We start from the raw sequence: 19,931 nt of genomic DNA, 5'->3' as shown, positions 1-19,931 counted from the left end.
GCCTTAACTGCCCATCCAGGTGGCCAAGCCAGAAACATGTGCATCCAGCATCTACCCTCCATCCTACCCGCTTCACTTCATCAAAACTACCATCTTGGATCAAGTCCAGGTGAATCCCACTCCAATCTCTCTTTTCCATACCTTGCTCCTGTTTGGTTGTCAGCCTTCCTGAACTAACATGAGACCCTCCTCCATGACTGGCTTCCACCCCCTCGCTCTCTAATCTGTCCTCCATTTTGCCCTCAAATGAGCTTCTTTTTTTTTTTGAGACGGAGTTTTGCTCTTGTTACCCAGGCTGGAGTGCAATGGCATGATCTCGGCTCACCGCAACCTCCGCTTCCTGGGTTCAAGCAATTCTCCTGCCTCAGCCTCCCGAGTAGCTGGGATTACAGGCACGCGCCATCACGCCCAGCTAATTTTTGTATTTTTAGTAGAGACAGGGTTTCACCATGTTGACCAGGATGGTCTCGATCTCTTGACCTCATGATCCACCCGCCTCGGCCTCCCAAAGTGCTGGGATTATAGTCATGAGCCACTGCGCCCGGCCTTCAAGTGAGCTTCTGATCACAAGTTTCCCTGAGCTACAGCTTCTGAGGTTGAAACACATATTGAAGTTTTTCATGGCTGATGCAGTGGATCACACCTGTAATCCCAGCACTTTAGGAGGCTGAGGCAGGAGGACCGCTTGAGCCTAGGAGTTGGAAACCAGCCTGGGCAACACAGTGAGACTCCATCACTACAAAACATTTTTAAAAATAAAAAAATTGGCCAGGTGTGGTGGCTCACACATGTAATCCCAACACTTTGGGAGGCCAAGGCAGGTGGATCACCTGAGGTCAGGAGTTCGAGGCCAGCCTGGCTAACATGGTGAAACCCTGTCTCTACTAAAAATACAAAAAAAACTAGCTGGATATGGTGGCAGGTGCCTGTGATCCCAGCTACTCTGGAGGCTGAGGCAGGCGAATCACTTGAACCCAGGAGGCAGAGGTTGCAGTGAGACAAGATTGCACTATTGCACTCCCGCCTGGGCAACAGAGCAAGTCCCCATCTCAAAAAAAATAAATAGAAGGGCAAGGTGGGCAGATCACAAGGTCAGGAGATCAAGATCATCCTGGCCAACATGGTGAAACTGTGTCTCTACTAAAAACACACAAAAAATTACTGGATATGGTTGTACATGCCTGTAGTACCAGCTACTCAGGAGGCTGAGGCAGGAGAATTGCTTGAACCCAGGAGGTGGAGACTGCAGTGAGCCGAGACAGCGCCACTGCACTACAGCCTGGGTGACAGTACAAGACTCCGTCTCAAAAAAATTAATTAAATTAAAAATCTGTGGGATGTGGTGAGGCACACCTGTAGTTCCAACTACTCAGAAGGCTGAGTTGGGAGGATTGCTTGAGCCCAGGAGGTTGAGGCTGCAGTAAGCCATGATCACACCACTGCTCTCCAGCCTGGGTGACAGAGTGAGACTCTGTCTCAGGAAAAAAAAAAAATGTTAATAACAAAGTGCTGGAGGGTGGGGAATATGATACATGTAATAGAAGACTATTCGAACTAGCTTAAATAAAGAAGGAATATACTGGCTTGTGTAATGTAAGTCCAGGACCCTTTCTGATTTCTGTCCTGCGAAAAGCAAAAAATTCCCTGCACCCAACAAGAAAATAAAGTCCTAGGCTTGCCTTGCGTTGGCCCATATCATGTCACAGGGCTAGCCCAAGTCAATCATTATCGCCAGACGGATGACTGTGCTGAAAGGCTAAGCCCTTAATCACCCAAACCTAAGGATAGAATAGATTCCACTCCACCAGAACCACTTTACTGAGAATAGATAAGGTGTGGGACTCCAAAATACTGGGGGCTGGTACTGGAATCAGAGTGAACAAATGCTGAGAAACTCACAGCCTGAAGAGATGAGAAGCCTGGCCAGTGCCATGGGCCCACTACTGAACTCCAGGCTGGGGTGAGGTCAGTCCATGGATAGCTGTGAATACTTCCAGGTGCTGGGATTTTAGGATAGGGACAAAGTTGTAAACAGGAGCAGGGAGGTGTATTAGTTCCTACTGGTGCTGTACTCATCACTTGGGGCTGAAAACAAGACAAATGTATTTTCTTACAGTCCTGGAGGACAGAAGTCTGGGGTCGGCAGGACCTAAATCCTTTTGGAGGCTCCAGGGGAGAACCCATTTCCTTGGTTTTGGCAGCTCCCAGAGGCTGCCTGCAGTCCCTGGCTCAGAATACCCACTTCTGTATTCAAAGCCAGTGATAGCTGGTCAAGTCTTCCACACACCACCTCACTCTTCCACATTTAAGGGCCCTTCTGATTACATTGGGTCCACCTGATAATCTAGGCTCATCTCCTTATCCTAAGGTCAGCTCATTAGCAACCTTACTGCCACGTGCAAACTTAATTCTCCCTTGTCATGTAATATAACATATTCACAGGTTTTCCACAGTGACATTATGAACATGTTTTGGGGGACTGTCTAAAATTTTCTCATTCTGGCCGGGGGCGGTGGCTCACGCCTGTAATCCCAGCACTTTGGGAGGCTGAGGCGGGTGGATCATGAGGTCAAGAGATCGAGACCATCCTGGTCAACATGGTGAAACCCCATCTCTACTAAAAATACAAAAAATTAGCTGGCATGGTGATGCGTGCCTGTAATCCCAGCTACTCAGGAGGCTGAGGCAGGAGAATTGCCTGAACCCAGGAGGCGGAGGTTGTGGTGAGCCGAGATCGCGCCATTGCACTCCAGCCTGGGTAACAAGAGTGAAACTCCATCTCAAAAAAAAAAAAAAAATTTCTCATTCTGGGACCAGTCCTTAGAGCAGACAGAGGGCAAGGCTCCTAAGGGGCTGTTGGTCTCAAAGGGTCGTGGGGTATCCCTTATGCTGTGCTGAGAAGCAGGATCTGAGAAGTAAAGAGACAGGACATTGAAGAACTGAAGAAGAGCAGCTGGACTTGGGGGGCCATACCACCTATGAGCAGAGACTGGCCCGCCCACACGTCCAGAAGTGTCTGTATTTATTAGGTACAAGCAGGGGGAAGGGTCGTGAGGTCTATAGACTTAGTGATAGGATATACACAATCACATAAGTAACAAGCGAGGGGGGCACCCCATTATGTTACCCGGGGAAAGAGGTGGGCCATGCACAGTAGGGTCCCGTGCCGTGTGCAGTAGTAGAGGGTCGTGTACAGAAAAGGGGTCCACCCCATTAGGTCACTGAGGCAAGGAGGTGGGCTGTATGCAACAGGTGTCCTGTGCAACACTTCTTATCTGGAGACTTCAAAGGATTTCTAATAGAAAGATACTGTAAATCGGCTGGGCACGGTGGCTCAAGCCTGTAATCCCAGCACTTTGGGAGGCCGAGGCAGGTGGATCACGAGGTCAAGAGATCAAGACCATCCTGGTCAACATGGTGAAACCCCGTCTCTACTAAAAATACAAAAAATTAGCTGGGCACGGTGGCGCGTGCCTGTAATCCCAGCTACTCAGGAGGCTGAGGCAGGAGAATTGCCTGAACCCAGGAGGCAGAGGTTGCAGTGAGCCGAGATCACGCCATTGCACTCCAGCCTGGGTAACAAGAGCAAAACTCCGTCTCAAAAACAGAAAAAAGAAAGATACTGTAAGTCAATGCAGTGGGAGCTAACAGACTTGTGCTCTTGTCTAACATATTTATGGGAGGATGATCTGAGATAGTGCAGGAGCAAGAAAAGGCTGACAGGGTTTACAGCCGCTATGACCCAGTCACATCAGAGGGGTTCTCCCTCAGTTATTTGTGGAATCTCAGGCCTGAGGCCTACTTTCCACAGGAACTAGATGCAAGGTACTACAAGGCTCTTGCTCCAAGCCTTCCATACAACGTATGCCCTTTCAGGCAGGAATGTCACTGCCTGGGTCTTTGGTTCTTGTCCTGGTCTGGCTGTTTTCCCATGTACTACTTCCACTTTGTGACTGCTCTAGGCATTCCTCCTATTCCAAACTACTATATGGTTATATAGAAGGATTATATAAATCAGCACTAAACGTGTCAGTACAGCTCTGACTACAACATCTATATGATTATACAGAAAGAGTATATGGAACTAAGTATGCTAGATATAAGTACTAAGCTTATTTATGATTATATAAGCTAGATATATGTAAGCAGTAAGTTATGCTTCAGGCACTAATTCTATAAACTAATATATGGCTATATATAAAGGATTATATAAAGGAAATAGCTGAGTAATAACACTATAAAGATATTCTTCAGGCACTAACAGTGCCTGGGGTTTGCACAGCTCTCCTGCCCTGGTGCCCATGTAGGGGATTACCCACACTAAGGAGTGTTGAAATGGGCCCTTGAGATTTCAGCACCCCAGCATTTTAATTTTTTTCCTCAGCAATCAATTTACTTAAAAGTTTTTTGTATATATTTGTAAGGCACATGTGATGTTTTGATTTAGGCATGCAGTGTGAACTAATCACATAATGGAGAATGGGGTACTCCCCAACATTTTTAGTGACTAAAAAATGAAAATTCTGACTGGGCATGGTGGATTATGCCTGTAATCCCAGAACTTTGGGAGGCTGAGGCGGGTGGATCATGAGGTCAAGAGTTCAAGACCAGCCTGGCCAACCTAGTGAAACCCTGTTTCTACTAAAAATACAAAATTAGCCAGGCATGGCGGTGCATGTCTGTAATCCCAGCTACCTGAGAGGCTGAGGCAGGAGAATCGCTTGAATCAGGAAGTGGAGGCTGCCATGAGCTGAGATTGCGCCATTGCACTCCAGCCTGGGCAACAAGAGCAAAACTCTGACTCAAAAAAAAAAAAAAGATGAAAGAAAGAAAAGAAAATTCTGATCACAGACCAGGCATGGTGGCTCAAGCCTATAATCCCAGTACTTCAGGAGGCCAAGGCAGGATGACCACCTGAGCCCAGGAGTTCAAGATCAGCCTTGCAAAATAGTGGGATCTCATCACTAAAAAAAACTGCAAAAATTAGTCAGGTGTGGTGGTACACACCTGTGGTCCCAGCTACTCAGGAGGCCAAGGTAGGAAGATCACTTGAGCCCAGGACATTGAGGTTGCAGTAAGCCCTGGTCATGCCACCGCACTCCAGCCTGGGTAACAGAATGAGACCTTGTCAAAAAGAAAAAAAATTCTGATCAGGCCCATGCTTGCTTGCACATGCTAACCACTCACTTTTTGCCCAGTATTCGTTGTTCCCACAATATAAACTGCTGATGTGCTGTTTCTTTGCAAGCAGGAGGAGATAACTTCAGGGTCACGGAAAAAAAGTTGCAGAAGGAATGAATGCCTTGAAGGATGTTGTGACCAGCTGCTGATGCCCAGAAGTCTGGTGGCTCACGGGGTTATCTGATACCGAGGAAACACATTCTGGGTTCCCTGAAAGGCCCCCTCCCTCACTCCTTAGTTGCATAAAACTCCCTGCTACTTTTTGAGACAGGCTCTTACTTTGTAACCCAGGCCAGAGTGCAGTGGTGTGAACACAGCTCACTGCAGGCTTGACCTCCTGGGCTCAAGCAATCCTTCTGCCTCAGTGCCCCAAGTAGCTGCAACTGAAGCTTTTGGAAGTTAGATTCCAAATGAAACCCTAACCATGCCACCATGCCTGGTTATTTATTTTTTTTGTAGAGACAGGGTTTCACCATGTTGCTCAGGCTGATCTTGAACTCCTGAGCTCAAGTGAGCCACATGCCTCAGCCTCCAAAAGTGCTGGGATTACAGATGTAAGCCACCCTGCTGCTTCTTTCTGTTAAGAGGGATTTGAGAGATTTGTTCCCCTGCCTTCTCACTTTGGCAAAATCAAATAAACCTTTCTCTACCTCCAAGCACTGGTGTCCTACTGTTTGGCCTTACCCGTACATCAGGTACACCAACCTGAACTTGGGGTTCTGACAGTGTTAGATTCCAAATGAAACCCTAACCGTGCTACTTTTCTCCATCCACAGCCCAGCTTCAGCACCTGCTCTCAAAAAGACTGGGCCAAATTAGACTTGGAGCAGTGGCTCAGTCACAAACAGCATGACATCACCAGGGTGAGTCACCAAATGGTGGCCACCACAAGAGGGTGGCTGGGTTTTGAGGGATACTGAGAACCCAGGAGAACCTTTCTGTCAGGGCTGCTGGTGATGCTACCTGAGTCAACAGGAGGGAGGAAGGAAAGTGTGGCAACGTGGTGGTCTGTAGCTGGGAGAGGGTTTCAGTTTTAATCATCCATAACTACCACGCTCCACACAGGAGAAGGAAGAGGTGCAGGGGTTGTAACCCACACCAGAAGGGACTGGAACTCAGACAGGGCTCACCCCATCTGGATGAAGCAAGCTTCTTAGCTTCATTCAAATAGCTTCTGGGCTTTGACATCAGTTGGGCTGGGTTCAAATCCCACTGTGGTACTTATAGACTGTGTGAACCCAGGACAGTGGTCTAACTTCTCTGAGCCTCTAGTTCCTTAAGAGAATGGCATCACTATGCACTTCACATAGCTATTAAGAATTTAAAGCAGTGGCTCATGCCTGTAAGCTATTAAGAACTTAAAGCAAAAAAAAAAAAAAAAAAAAAGGAATTTAAAGCAGTGGCTCATGCCTATAATCCCAGCACTTTGGGAGGCCAAGACAACTGGATCATGGTGGAAAATTAGCCAGGTTTGGGAGTTCAAGACCTGCCTGGCCAACATGGTGGAACCCCGTCTCTACTAAAGAATTCAAAAAGTAGCTGGGTGTGATGGTGTACACCTGTAGTCTCAGCTACTCGGGAGGCTGAGGCAGAAGAATCGCTTGAACCCAGGACGTGGACGTTGCAATGAGCCGAGATCGCACCACTGCACTCCAGCCTGGGCAACAGAGTGAGACTCCACCTCAAAAAAAAAAAAAAAAAAAATAGAAAGAAAAAGAACTAAAAGTGGCCAGGCGTGGTGGCTTGCACCTCTAATCTCAGCCCTTTGTGAGGCCAAGGAGGTCAGGAGTTTGAGACCAGCCTGGCCAACATGGTGAAACTCCATCTCTGCTAAAAATACAAAAATTAGCCGGGTGTGCTGGTGCACACGTAATCCCAGCTACTCGGGAGGCTGAAGTGGGAGAATTGCTTGAACCTGGGAGGTTGCAGTGAGCTGAGATCGCACCACTGCACTCCAGCCTAGGCAACAAAGTAGTGAGACTCCGTCTCAAAAAAAAATTAAAGTGCTTATGTAAGATTCTAGAGTGGGAGGACTTTAAGACGGTCTGTGAGAAGCCCCAGCATGGGTGGGCAGTAAGACCAACACTGTGAGCATGAGTCTTGAAATAGACACAGGGTTGAATTTTGCCCTTACTATAGCCAGCTGTGTGAATTGGGGTGAGTTATTTAACCCACATAAGCCCCAGTCACTGAATACACTGGACACCAACTCTGAGGCAAGCAGCTTCTTGTTATGGAAAGCGAGGATAATATCAGTACCCCCTTCCTCAGGTTGCAGTTAGATGCTCTCAGGCAACTCGATTTAGTGTCTGGCATGCAGGAGTTTCACTTACGTTAGAGTAACGTAATCCACCTACAGGTGCTGGGAGGTTGGTGTGTAGGGACTGGGAGCTAACTGGATTAAAAAGCCATCAGTGATACTGTAGGGAGGGCATCCTTGACCTCAAGCCTCTGCCTCTGGGTTGGCGCCACTACGACCGACCGGCAAGCTCATCCAGGTATAGACAGAGGCTGGTGGCTCCTGGCCAGCTCAAAGTGTTTCCTTTTGCTTGGTAACCAGGAGGAGTGGCTGAGGAAGGGCATGGAGTGGAGCAACACAGCTAAAAATTACCCACTCTGGATCCCCCCGGCTCCCCCAGACTGAAGAGGCAAGTGAATAGGGAGTTACTGGGAAGAACAGGCCGGGCCGAGGGCTTGAAAAGGCTCTAAATCCCTACTGTCTGCCAGGAGCTTGGGGCTCTGCCCTACCTTGGGACAAAAGGCGAGGTGGGAAGCTGAATGTCTGATTTGGGATGAGGTCCCCCAAAGCCATGAACCGGCATCCTGGGGAACCCGATCGCAGGGACGGGAGGTGGTTAAGTAGAAAGCCCGTCTGCACACCCCTTCCCTCTGCCACAGGTCTGGATCCGGATGAGTCCCCAGTAAGAACGGCAGCCGCCCGGGGGACCCACCATGTACGCGTACAGCTGGCTGTCGCCCGGGGAGGGCGTCTGGCCGCCGCCGCAGCCGTTCACCTGCGCCTACCTAGCCGCCCCTCTGCTCCTGCCCCCCATCCAGGCCCATAGCTTCCGCAGCCGGCCCGGGAGCCTGTACACGGGCGAGTTGCCGGCCCCGCGAGAATACCACCGCTTCTACGGCCTCGCCGCGCCGCCCGAGGCCGCACAGCCCTGGTGGGCCTGCCCTCCGGCCTACGCCGCGGCCCTGCGCACCCCCTGCCCGGCAGCGGGAATCTCGGGACTGTCGCTACAGGCGCCAACGGCGGCGGCGGAAAGCTGGACTCCGTGGCCCGAGGGCGGCAGCCTGCAAACCGAGCTACGCTGGGGACGCGTGGAGCGCGCGCGAGGCCCGCCTCTGCAACTGCCCGACTTCGTGCGCCGGGAGCTGCGGCGCGCGTATGGCACCTACCCCCGCGCCGACGTGCGCGTCATCCAGCGCCGCGGCCAGTTTCTGCTTCAGGCGACTCCGCGCGTGCGCGAGCCCGAACGCCGCGTGGAGTGGCCAGTGCGGCGCGGGCCCGACAGCGGCGACAACGGCCCAGGTCAGGAAGCCGCGGAGCGCGGCCGCCCCAGGAACAGCAAGGGCCTGAGCTGAAGGCGCCGCGAAGCCTAGCGACTGGGCTGCGTGCATGCGCGCGCGGCTCCTTACCTCCAATGGAGCCCTCACCTGCGCGCGGGAGCCGGGTGCGCCGCTCACCTGCCTTTTTGGCTTTTCCCATGACTGCCCGCCCCCTTTCTGCACTGGTTTCTCTCGCCTTATTGCTGGACGGTAGAGAAAGGGCGAGGGCAAGATGGAATCAAGGACACCTCTGGGTGTTGTGTACCTCTTTCCTTCTTGCAGCTTGGGAAGTGGAGGACTTGCGATGGAAGAAGAGCCTGGGCCTCCCTCCTTCCTCTTCCCCATCTTCGCTTAAGGAGCCTGCCCTGCAGTAAGCCACAACTTTTCCTTCTTCTTTTCCCTCTATCAGAGTCGTCGCTCACCGCCTCCCCGCCCCCTACACCGTTCCCACCGTTCCCCTACCCCAGCCTTCCTGCCAAGCCGAGGGGCCACCGTGATCCTCGGCTTAGTAAGAAAAGTAAATAGGCCGGGTCCAGTGGCTCGCGCCTGGAATCCCAGCACTGTGGGAGGCAGATCGCTTGAGCCTAGGAGTTGGAGACCAGCTTGGGCAATGTGGCGAAACCTCGACTCTACATAAAAAAAAAAAAAAAAAAAAAAATACAAGAATTAGCCGGGTGTGGTTGCATGCGCCTGTAGTTCTAGCTACTCGCGAGGCTGAGGTGGGAGGATCACCTGAGCCCGGGAAATCGAAGCTGCAAGGAGTCGTGAATGTGCCACTGCACTTCATACTGGGTGACTGAAACTGGGTGTCCCCCCCAAAAAAAAACAGTAAATAAATGAGCAAAGTCAAGTATACACTGCGAGATCATTATGTTTTGGGGTGGTGTTTCCCCATCTGTTTATCTGTTTAACGGGAGTCTTACCTCCCACCCTGGGTACAAGAAGGTAGGGTGAAGGGGCATGAAGTTGAACTGGTCCTCTGGAGAAAGCACGTGCCTGCTCGCTGGGCCCAGCTCCCGTCTTCATCATCTCCCTCCAAGTGTGCAGGCCAGCACCTTCTAACCCTCCTTGGTCCTGTGGCCCACCACCCTCAGAGATGCAGAGGAGAGACTGACAAGCAAATAGGTGAGTATGTGATATAGTATCAAATAGTGATACTTGATGGGTACTGTTTTAAATGGGATTGAGAAGGCTTCTCCACAGAGGTGACTTTTGAAGTGTGGTAGGCATGATTAGGTAAGGGATGGCTGAGACCTGGTATTAGGGCTGGCTCTGACATTTTCTACCTATGTAACTTAAGGCTCTCTGACTCAGTTTCTTCATCAGTAAAAGGCATAAAGTAACCCAGCCTACTTGGACATTAAGATGGATGTCTCTTCTTGCCTCCTAATTCTTGCTAATAATCGTTAATTCTTTTTTTTTTTTTTTTTTTTTTTTTTTTTTTGAGACAGAGTCTCGATTTGTCACCAGGCACCAGGCTGGAGTGCAGTGGCGCGATCTCGGCTCACTGCAACCTCCGCCTCCCGGGTTCAATCAATTCTCCTGCCTCAGCCTCCTGGGTAGCTGGGACTACAAGCACATGCCACCTCGCCCAGCTAATCTTTTTGTATTTTTAGTAGAGATGGGGGTTTCACCATATTGGCCAGGATGGTCTCGATCTGTTGACCTCGTGATCTGCCAGCCGCGGCCTCCCAAAGTGCTGGGATTACAGGCTTGAGCCACCGTGCCTGGCCTTAATCGTTAATTCTTAATAGGCTGAGGTTTGCAATATTCTAGGAGTTTGCTGAAGTGTTAGGCCAGGTAGCCAATTTTAAGTAGGATCTAGCCAGATCTGAGGCCCAGCTGTAGAAATTTGGCCCCTTGTGGAATTGCTTTTACTGAACTTCCATTTGTAGCTGACCGAGAGTTACCTGGGTATACTCAGGTGAGTTATTGAAGTTGTAGACCAGCAGATTGGGCACTACTGTATTTATGAGCTTCTTGGATAAGTTCTCTCAAATCTCAGCTCTTAGAAAAGGTGTTTCTCCTAATCAATGGTTTGCTTTTATCTTTTAAGCAATAAGGATCTCATTACTGATCATATTTTTCTTTTGGCCCTGATTTCCAAGAAGCTCAGAGCCAAATTTGCTTAGTGTCTTTTTTTTTTTTTTTTTGGGAAACAGAGTCGTACTCTGTTGCCCAGGCTGCAATGCAGTGGCATGATCTCAGCTCACTGCAACCTCTGCCTCCTGGTTCAAGCGATTCTCCTGCCTCAGCCTCCTAAGTAGCTGGGATTACAGGTGTGTGCCACCATGCCCATCTAATTTTTTTTTTTTTTTTTTGAGACAGAGTTTCGCTCTTGCTACCCAGGCTGGAGTGCAATGGCACGATCTCGGCTCACCGCAATCTCCGCCTCCTGGGTTCAGGCAATTCTCCTGCCTCAACCTCCCGAGCAGCTGGGATTACAGGCACACACCACCGTGCCCAGCTAATTTTTTGTAATTTTAGTAGAGACGGGGTTTCACCATGTTGACCAAGATGTTCTTGATCTGTTGACCTCGTGATCCACCCGCCTCGGCCTCCCAAAGTGCTGGGATTACAGGCTTGAGCCACCGCGCCCGGCCTAATTTTTGTATTTTTAGTAGAGACGGGGTTTCGCCATCATGGCCAGGGTGGTGTTGAACTCCTGGCCTCAAGTGATCTGCCCACCTTGGCCTCCTTAAATGCTGGAATTACATGGCATTTGCACCCAGCCAGCAAATTATGTATAAAACAAACACTGGCGGGGTGCAGTGGCTCACACCTGTAATCCCAGCACTTTGGGAGGCTGAGGCAGGTGGATCACGAGGTCAGGAGTTCAAGACAAGCCTGACCAATATGGTGAAACCCTGTCTCTACTAAAAAAAACAAAACAAAACAAAACAAAATTAGCCAGGCGTGGTGGCATGTACCTGTACCTCAGCTACTTGGGAGGCTGAGGCAGAAGAATCGCTTGAACATGAGACGGGGAGGTTGTAGTGAGCCAAGATTGCACCACTGCACTCCAGCCTGAGCGACAGAGCGAGGCTCAGTCTAAAAAAAAGTTTGCAATACAGAAATATGTGATACAGGAAGTTAAAGTCTTTTCTCATTTTCTTCACCCCTTAATGATCATTGAGGTCCAATCCATTTTTCTATGCACATAGTATTTATACATATATGTATATACACACGCACACACACACACACACACACACACACATTTTTAGACTGAGTTTGACTTCTGTCACCCAGGCTTCTGGAGTACAGTGGTGCGATCTCAGCTAACTGCAACCTCTCCCTCTCGGGTTCAAGCAATTCTCCTGCCTCAGCCTCCCAAGTAGCTAGGATTACAGGTACCCACCACCATGCCAGGCTAATCTTTGCATTTTTAGTAAAGATGGGGTTTCACTATGTTGGCCAGGCTGGTCTCAAATTCCTGTCCTCATCATTCACTGCCTTGGCCTCCCAAAATGCTGGGATTACAGGTGTGAGACACTGTGCCGGCCTTTATTTTTGATTTAAAAAATAAGTGTCAGAATTTACTTTAGAATAAGGTAATCAGGGATGGCTTCTCTGAGGAGGTGATATTTAAGTTGAGATCTTAAGAATGCAAAGCTAACCATGGAGAGAAGGGTGAGGGGAAAGCCAGGCAGAGGTCATGGTGGGTGCAAAAGCACTACGGAGTGAAAGTTATCTTCATTCACTCGACAAGCATTGAGGGCCCACAATATGCCAGTCAGAATTCTAGGTACTGGGGCTACAGCACAAAACCAAATAAGTCTCTGCCCTCTTGGAGCTTACTTTAGAGGTATAACAGAGGAGGAGAGACTGACAAACAAATAGGTATGTGATATAGTATCAAATAGTGATACTTGATAGGTACTATTTTAAATGGGATTGAGAAGTCTTCTCCAAAGAGGTGACTTGAGTGTAGCCATGATAAAGACCTTTGCAAGTTATTTGAGAATACCAGGTATGACCACCCTATGGCTAAGTGTCTTTGTCCTGTGACCAAGCACATGTGATAAGAGGTGAACCAGATCCTGTGGTGCCATGAAGCTGTATTGAGAATTTTGGATTTTTTTTTTTTTTTAATTTTTTTGAGACAGTGTCTCACTTTGTCACCCAGGCTGGAGTGCAATGGTGCAATCTCAGCTCACAGCAACCTCCGCCTCCTGGGTTCAAGCAATTCTTCTGCCTCAGCCTCCCAAGTAGCTGGGATTATAGGCACGCACTACCATGCCCAGCTAATTGTTGTATTTTTAAGTAAAGATAGGGTTTTTGGTCAGGCTGGTCTTGAACTCCTGACCTCCTGATCTACCCACCTCGGACTCCCAAAGTGCTGGGATTACAGGCGTGAGCCACCACTCCTGGCCCCAAGAATTTTGCATTTTATTCTTAATGCTTGGAGGGTTATGAGCATAGGAGTAATGTTATCAGATTCTAAAATTATTATTATTATGGCTGCTGTGTGGAAAAGAGACTATAAGGGGTCATGGAAATGGGAGGCAGTTAGTAGTTAGAAGGCTTTGAAGTATAGTCAGGCACCCCGTAATGATGGTTCGGTTGATGACAAGAGCACATATATGATGGTGGTCCCCTAAGACTGTAATGCTGTATTTTTACTGTACCTTTTCTATGTTTAGATACACAAATACTTACCATTGTGTTACAGTTGTCTTCAGTATTCAGTACAGCCTCATGCTGTACAGGTTTTGGCTTAGGAGCAATAGGCTCTACCATATGGCCTAGGTGTGTAGGTGGCTATACCATCTAGGTTTGTGTAAGTACGCTCTAGAATGTTCAGACAATGACAAAATAGCCTAATGATGCATTTCTCAGAATGTATCCCCATCATTAAGCAACACGTGACTGTAGTACAGGAACTAGAAGAGATGACTTAGTCTTATTTGGAAGCAGTAAGGGTGATGAGGAAATAAATGTCATTGAATATGTTATCTTTGTCCACATATACAAGTGTTAAATTGTAGAATGTAAGGTCTTCAAGATGGAGATTGAATCACTGAACAATGACAGCTAGTAGCAACAAGAACAACCAAAATCCGGGTCTTTAGTTCTAAATTCCATTCTCAGCTAAAAGGTACCAGAGTTCTTGGGAGAATGGCTGATTCTAGGTCTGGGGCAGTGAAAGTACATGATGAGCCTAGAACAACTTATTCCAAAAAATAAAGGACTACTCAAAAATGGCAAAAGGACAAAGAATCCAGCTTCAAGGGACTTCCACTGGCCAAGTCAGGGACAATTTAAGCATCAAAACGAATAATGATAGTAATTCATCATAACTCACTGGAAAAAAGTAAGAATCCGCAAGTCCATACTAATTATCACTAAATAAATAAATATGAAGGAAAAACGAATCCTAACAGTAGAAGGAATAATAAAATTAGAAAATTGCCATTCCCAGCCATCATAGTAATAATTGAATCAGGTGATACTAAATTGATTCAGGTCACTCATGGATAATAAAACTAATGGCTACAAATTTGAATAAAAACAGAATATTTATTTAGTTTCAAAATATGTTCCAATAAGATATTTATTAATTACAAAGTGAAAACGAGTAAGCTAGTAGCATAATAGGGAAAACTGATGTAAACCACCTTAATTAAGTTATCAAAGCTGTAGGGTCCCCCAGTATCCCCTATTTCTGTGCCTTGACTCAAAAATCAGAGTGCTTTAACCACTCTGTGACCCAACATGTTTTACCCTGAAGGCTTGAACCCACACTGGGGTCTTGAACATTCCCTGGCACTGATAAAGGTATCTAGGTTGTTGCCCAAAACACTGAGCCCCAGCCCTGAGCTAAATGCCTTAAACTCTCAGGTAAACTCTACCCCTGACCACTTTGCTTGGCTATACCTAGGGGGATCACCACTTTTCTCTTACTGTCTGTCGTGAGGATTGCTGCAACACTCTACATAAGGTTCCCCTAATAAATACTTTGGACTGCCTGAGCACGGCAGCTCACATTTGTGATCCTAGTACTTTGGGAGGCTGAGTTAGGAGGATGGCATGAGCTCACTAGTTCGAGACCAGCCTGGGCAACATAGCAGACCTCTCTTTACTAAAAAAAAAAAGAAATTGGTTGGGCATGGGGGTGTATGCCTTTAGTCTCAGCTACTTGGAAGACTGAGGTGGAAGGATTGCTTGAGCCCAAGAGATTGAGGCTGCAGTGAGCTATGATTGTGTCACTGCACTCCAACCTTGACAACAAAGCGAGCAAACCCTGTCTAAATAAATAAATAAATGCTTTGGACTGATCACCCTGGTGTGTGTTTAGTGCTAAGTGCTACTTTCTTTGGAATCCCAACAGGCCCCATCTGGAAAATGTTTGGGGCACACCCTTGTGGGAACTCCCCTGCTATGGTTTTTGGGACAATTCCAGCTGTGGGTTCAGCAGGATGAAACAAATTAACATTATCATTAAAGGGGACATATCAGCATTGTAAACTTTCTGATATTTTAAAATGAAAAAACACAATATCAGTTCAGCAGTAATGCATGGTAATGAGGAAACCTCAGGTAAACTTCAATGGAGAGATGATCCCACTTGTGTGTATTGTTAAAAAGTGGATACAGGCCCAGCGAAGTGGCTTAAACCTGTAATCCCATCACTCTGGGAGGCCTAGGTGCGTGGATCACCTGAACCCCAGAGTTCAAGGAGAGCCTGGGCAGCACAGAAAAACCTCATATCTGCAAAAGATGGAAAAATTAGCCAGGCACAGTGGTGTGCACCTGTGGTCCTGGCTACTCAGGAGGCTGAGGTGAGAGGATTGCTTGAGCCTGGCAGGTACAAGCTGCAGTGAGATATGATCATGCCACTGTACTCCAGCCTGAGGGACAAAGTGAGACCCTGTCTCAAAACAACTATGGGAACTTGAGAAAATGTTTCAGATTCAAAGGATGCTAAAAAGACACGAAAACTAAATGCAATGCATAATCCTGGATTGGATCCTGGACCAAAATAAAACCTGTTACAAAGGACATTACTAGAACAAGTAACAAGATTTAAATAAGAACTATAGATTGTGCTCAGCCATGGGGATAAGATTATGCCCCAACCCTTTCTTATCTTTCACTGTAAAAATAAATAGATACCAAGCACGGTGGTGCTCGCATGTACCCCAGCTTCTGTGAGGCTGAGGTGGGAGGACCCCTTTAGCCAGGAGGCCAAGCCTGGACAACATAGCAAAACTCTATCATCTCTCTAAATAAATAAATAACATCAGTGACAGTGATATAGATATGTAGTACATTTTTGTTTGTTTCTGAGATGGTCTCACCCTGTCGCCCAGGCTGGAGTGCAGTGGTGCCATCTTGGCTCACTGCAACCTCCACCTCCCAGTTTGAAGCAAATCTCCTGCCTCAGCCTGCTAGTAGCTAGGATTACAGGTGTGCACCACTACACCTGGCTAATTTTTTTATTTTTAGTAGGGATGGGATTTCACCACGTTGCTCAGGCTGGTCTCCTCACCTCGTGATCTACCCGCCTCGGCCTCCTAAAGTGCTGGGATTACAGGCATGAGCCACTGTGCCTGGCCTTTTTTTTTTTTTTTTTTAAAGACTGGGTCTTGGGGAAAAAAAAGAAAAGACTGGGTCTTGCTCTGCTGCCCAGGCTAGAATGCAGTGATGTAATATAGCTCTGCAGCCTCAACTTCTTGGGCTCAAGTGATCCTCCCACCTCAGACTTCTGAGTAGCTGGGATCACAGGTGTGTACCACCATGCCCAGCTAATTTATTTATTTACTTACGTATTTTATTGACATGGAGTCTTACTCTCTTGCCCAGGCTGGAGTTCAGTGATGCCATCTTGGTTCACTGCAACCTCTGCCTCCTGTCTTCAAGCAATTCTCCCTCCTCAGCCTCCTAAGTAGCTGGGATTTCAGGTGCCCGCCACCACGCTGGACTAATTTTTATATTTTCAGTAGAGACGGGGCTTCACCATGTTGGCCAGGCTGGTTTTGAACACCTGATCTCCAGTGATCCGCCCGTCTTGGCCTCCCAAGGTGCTGGATTACAGGTGGAGCCACCGAGTCTGGCCTGTTTTTTTTTAGACAGTCTTTGTTGCCCAGGCAGGAGTGCAGTGGTACAATCTTGGCTCACTGCAACCTCCACCTCCCAGGCTGAAACAATTCTCATGCTGCAAACTCCCGAGTAGCTGGGATTATAGGTGTGCCACCACCATGACTGGCTAATTTATATATATTTTGTTGTTGTTGGAGACGGAGTGTAGCTCTGTCGCCCAGGTTGGAGTGCAGTGGCACGAACTCGGCTCACTGCAACCTCTGCCTTCTGGGTTCAAGTGATTCTCCTGCTTCAGCCTCCCTAGTAGCAGGGATTACAGGTGCATGCCACCATGCCCAGCTAGTCTTTGTATTTTTAGTAGAAATGGGGTTTCACCATGTTGGTGAGGCTGGTCTCGAATTCCTGACCTCAAGTGATCTGCCTACCTCGGCCTCCCAAAGTGCTGGTATTACAGGTATGAGCCGCTGTGCCAAGCCTTGTTTTTAATTTTTTTGTAGAGACAGGGTCTGGGAGATGTTACCCAGCCTGGTCTTAAAAGATCCTCCCACTTTAGCCTCCTAAAGCACTGGGATAACAGGTATGAGTCACAGTAGCCATACTCAGCCAATGAGCTTTTTTTTTTTTTTTTTTTAATTCCCTTGAGACAGGGTCTTGCTCTGTTACCCAGGGCTGGAGTGCAGTGACAGAATTATGGCTTACTGCAGTCTTGACCTTTTGGGCTTAATTGATCCTCCACCTCAGCTTCCCTAGCAGCTGGGACTACAGGCATGTGCCATTACACCCAGCTAAGTTTTTATATTTTTAGTAGAGACAGGGTTTCGTCATGTTGCCCAGGCTGGTCTCAAAGGAACTCCTGGACTCAAGTGATCCACTCACTTTGGTCCCGCAAAGTGCTGGGATTACAGTCGTGAGCCACTGCACCTGGCCAGTGAGCTTATTTTTTAAATTTCTTGTTTACATAGTGCTAGTATTAGGCAGTATCTGTTTACCTTTTCAAAAAAATTTTATTATTATTTATTTATTTTGAGACAGGGACTTCTCTGTCGCCCAGACTCGAGTGCAGTAATGCAATTACTGCTCCCTGCAGCCTCATACTCTTGGGCTCAAGCAGTCCTTCTGCCTCAGGCCCCTGAGTAGCTGGGAATACAAGCCCTGTATCTGGCTTTCATTTTACTTTTTTTTTTTTTTTTTTTTTTTTGAGACGGGGCCTCATTCTGTTGCCCAAACTGGAGTGCAGTGGCGTGATCTCGGCTCACTACAACCTCCGCCTCCCAGGTTCAAGCAATTCTCTTGCCTCAGCCTCCCAAGTAGCTGGGATTACAGGCACCTGCCACCACAGCTGTGAATTTTTGTATTTGTAGTTTTAGTAAAGATGGGGTTTCACCATGTTGGCCAGGCTGGTCTCGAACTCCTGACCTCAGGTGACCGCCCACCTCAGCCTCCCAAGGTGCTGGGCTTACCCAGCCAGATTTAATTTTTTAATGTTGGAGAATTGTGTGCATGCTGGTAAGCATTCTCAAATCCTTTTTTTGAAATAATGCAGGTTTCAAATAATTGATGAGCCCACTCCAGCATAAGGTATGCTGTGTATTCACTTCCCTCTCTGTTCTCTTGGGTCCGGAAGTCATGGGTCTTGAAGTCTCTTGAGTCTTGTCCTCTTAGGTCTTGAAGTCTCTCAGTGTCCCCCATCTCTGGGGGTCCTGCATTCTCTTAGCCATTCCTTCCTGGGGCATTGCCTGGAAGTTCCCCTGGACTGCACAGTTTACCCCTAACTCCAGCCCCAGTGATGGAGAAGGGCCCTTGACTGCAGGCTTTTTGAAGAAGGTGCTGCCACTCACTGAGTCCAGCATCCCATTTCACTCCAGGCCCTGTTGACATGAGCCCTGGAGGGAGCACAGATGCTTCCTTGTTTGATCTTTCCTTTGAAGTTAACTCAGAAGCTCAGAACTCATAAAACATCTAGGCTGCCTGGGACCTTGCTGTTCATCTGGTTTGATCTCTTCAGTTTACATTATGCTGGGAAACCAGAGCCATCGAGAAGGAGTGTCAGCCGAGCTCACACTGTAGGCAGGAATCCAGGACTCTCAGCTCCCAGCAGGGGCTGGGACACCAAGCCCTGACCTGATGGCCTCCTCCTCCTGCCTCAGCCTCCCCTAGTAGTTGGGACTACAGGCGCGTTACAACACTCATGGCTAATTTTTGTTTTTCTTTTTTTGAGAGGGAGTCTTGCTTGTTGTCCAGGCTAGAGTGCAGTGGCGTCATCTTGGCTCACTGCAACCTTCACCTCCTGGGTTCAAGCCCCAGCCTCACCTGTCACCCAATCCATTTTGTCATGAGCCCCCCCCCACTCAATCAGCCCTGACTGACCAGTTTCAAGCCCTCCTCCACCCTGAAATGACCTTACCTTTGTCTGGCTCACATTCTACTCAAGGGAATAAAATAAGAATCATAAGAACCTCACACACTTATGAGAACTTGATCTATGCCAGGCACTGGGCTAAAGCCCTGAACAGAAACTCTCAGCGCATTTAATTTAATCTTCACAAAACCTTGATGTGGATATAATTATAACCCATGGATGTAATTATTGTTCCCATTTGCAGATAAGAAAACTGAGGGCCATCCAGGTTAATAACTTACCCGAGGCTACACCCCAAGAATGTTCCTGGGAAGTTCGATGGTAATTTTTTATATATATTTTTTAGAGAAAGACAAGGTCTTGTTCTGTGGCCCAGACTGAGTGGAGTGGTATGATCTTGGCTCACTGCCACCTCTGCCTCACAGGCTCAAGCCATCCTCCCATTTCAGGACATAGCCATCATGCCTGGTTAACTGATTGCAGTCTTTTTTTTTTTTTTTTTTAAAGACGGGGTTTCGCCATGTTGGTCAGGCTGGTCTTGAACTCCTGACTTCAGGTGATCCGCCCACCTTGGCCTCCAAAGTGCTTGGATTACAGGCATGAGCCACCGCGCCCGGCCTCTGATTGCAGTCTTAACCCATAGGTCAAACTGCCTCTTCATACATGAGACACACTCAACAAAAATGCAAGGAGTATTTACTGAACAGCTACTACATGCTGGACACTGGACTAGACCCTACAGGGTTCACAAAGAGGGGGGTGGAAGATTTGTAAGAGATCACTGTTGTAA

The 19,931-nt window shown here is 47.9% G+C and overlaps 2 protein-coding genes across 3 annotated transcripts in view; one reads left to right on the top strand and one right to left on the bottom strand.

Annotated features, from left to right (window-relative positions):
- Positions 1–19,931, bottom strand: part of SLC68A1 (solute carrier family 68 member 1) — a 39,470-nt gene that overhangs the window by 17,721 nt on the left and 1,818 nt on the right. Inside the window, exon 1 of one of the 2 annotated variants that reach the window (XM_035268934.3) lies at positions 8,587–8,795. The exons of the other annotated variant lie outside the window; for it this stretch is intronic. The gene's annotated coding sequence lies outside the window, so the exon portion shown is untranslated. Of the gene's footprint in view, positions 1–8,586; positions 8,796–19,931 lie in introns of those variants that run through there. 2 annotated transcript variants of the gene reach the window in all.
- Positions 7,729–9,370, top strand: C12H10orf95 (chromosome 12 C10orf95 homolog). Its single transcript, XM_009010204.5, has 2 exons — positions 7,729–7,829; positions 8,080–9,370. The coding sequence occupies exon 2, from the start codon at positions 8,134–8,136 to the stop codon at positions 8,770–8,772; it is 639 nt and encodes a 212-aa protein (XP_009008452.1). The 5' UTR covers positions 7,729–7,829; positions 8,080–8,133; the 3' UTR covers positions 8,773–9,370.

Source organism: Callithrix jacchus, chromosome 12 (genome assembly GCF_049354715.1).
Source record: "Callithrix jacchus isolate 240 chromosome 12, calJac240_pri, whole genome shotgun sequence".
Classification (NCBI taxonomy): domain Eukaryota; kingdom Metazoa; phylum Chordata; class Mammalia; order Primates; family Cebidae; genus Callithrix; species Callithrix jacchus.
The sequence above is the reverse complement of the archived record's forward strand: the minus strand, read 5'-3'. Positions and strand labels throughout refer to the sequence as shown.

Coding starts and splice junctions, on each gene's coding strand:
- C12H10orf95 (XM_009010204.5), top strand. CDS start 8,134: ATGTACGCGTACAGCTGGCTGTCGCCCGGGGAGGGCGTCTGGCCGCCG.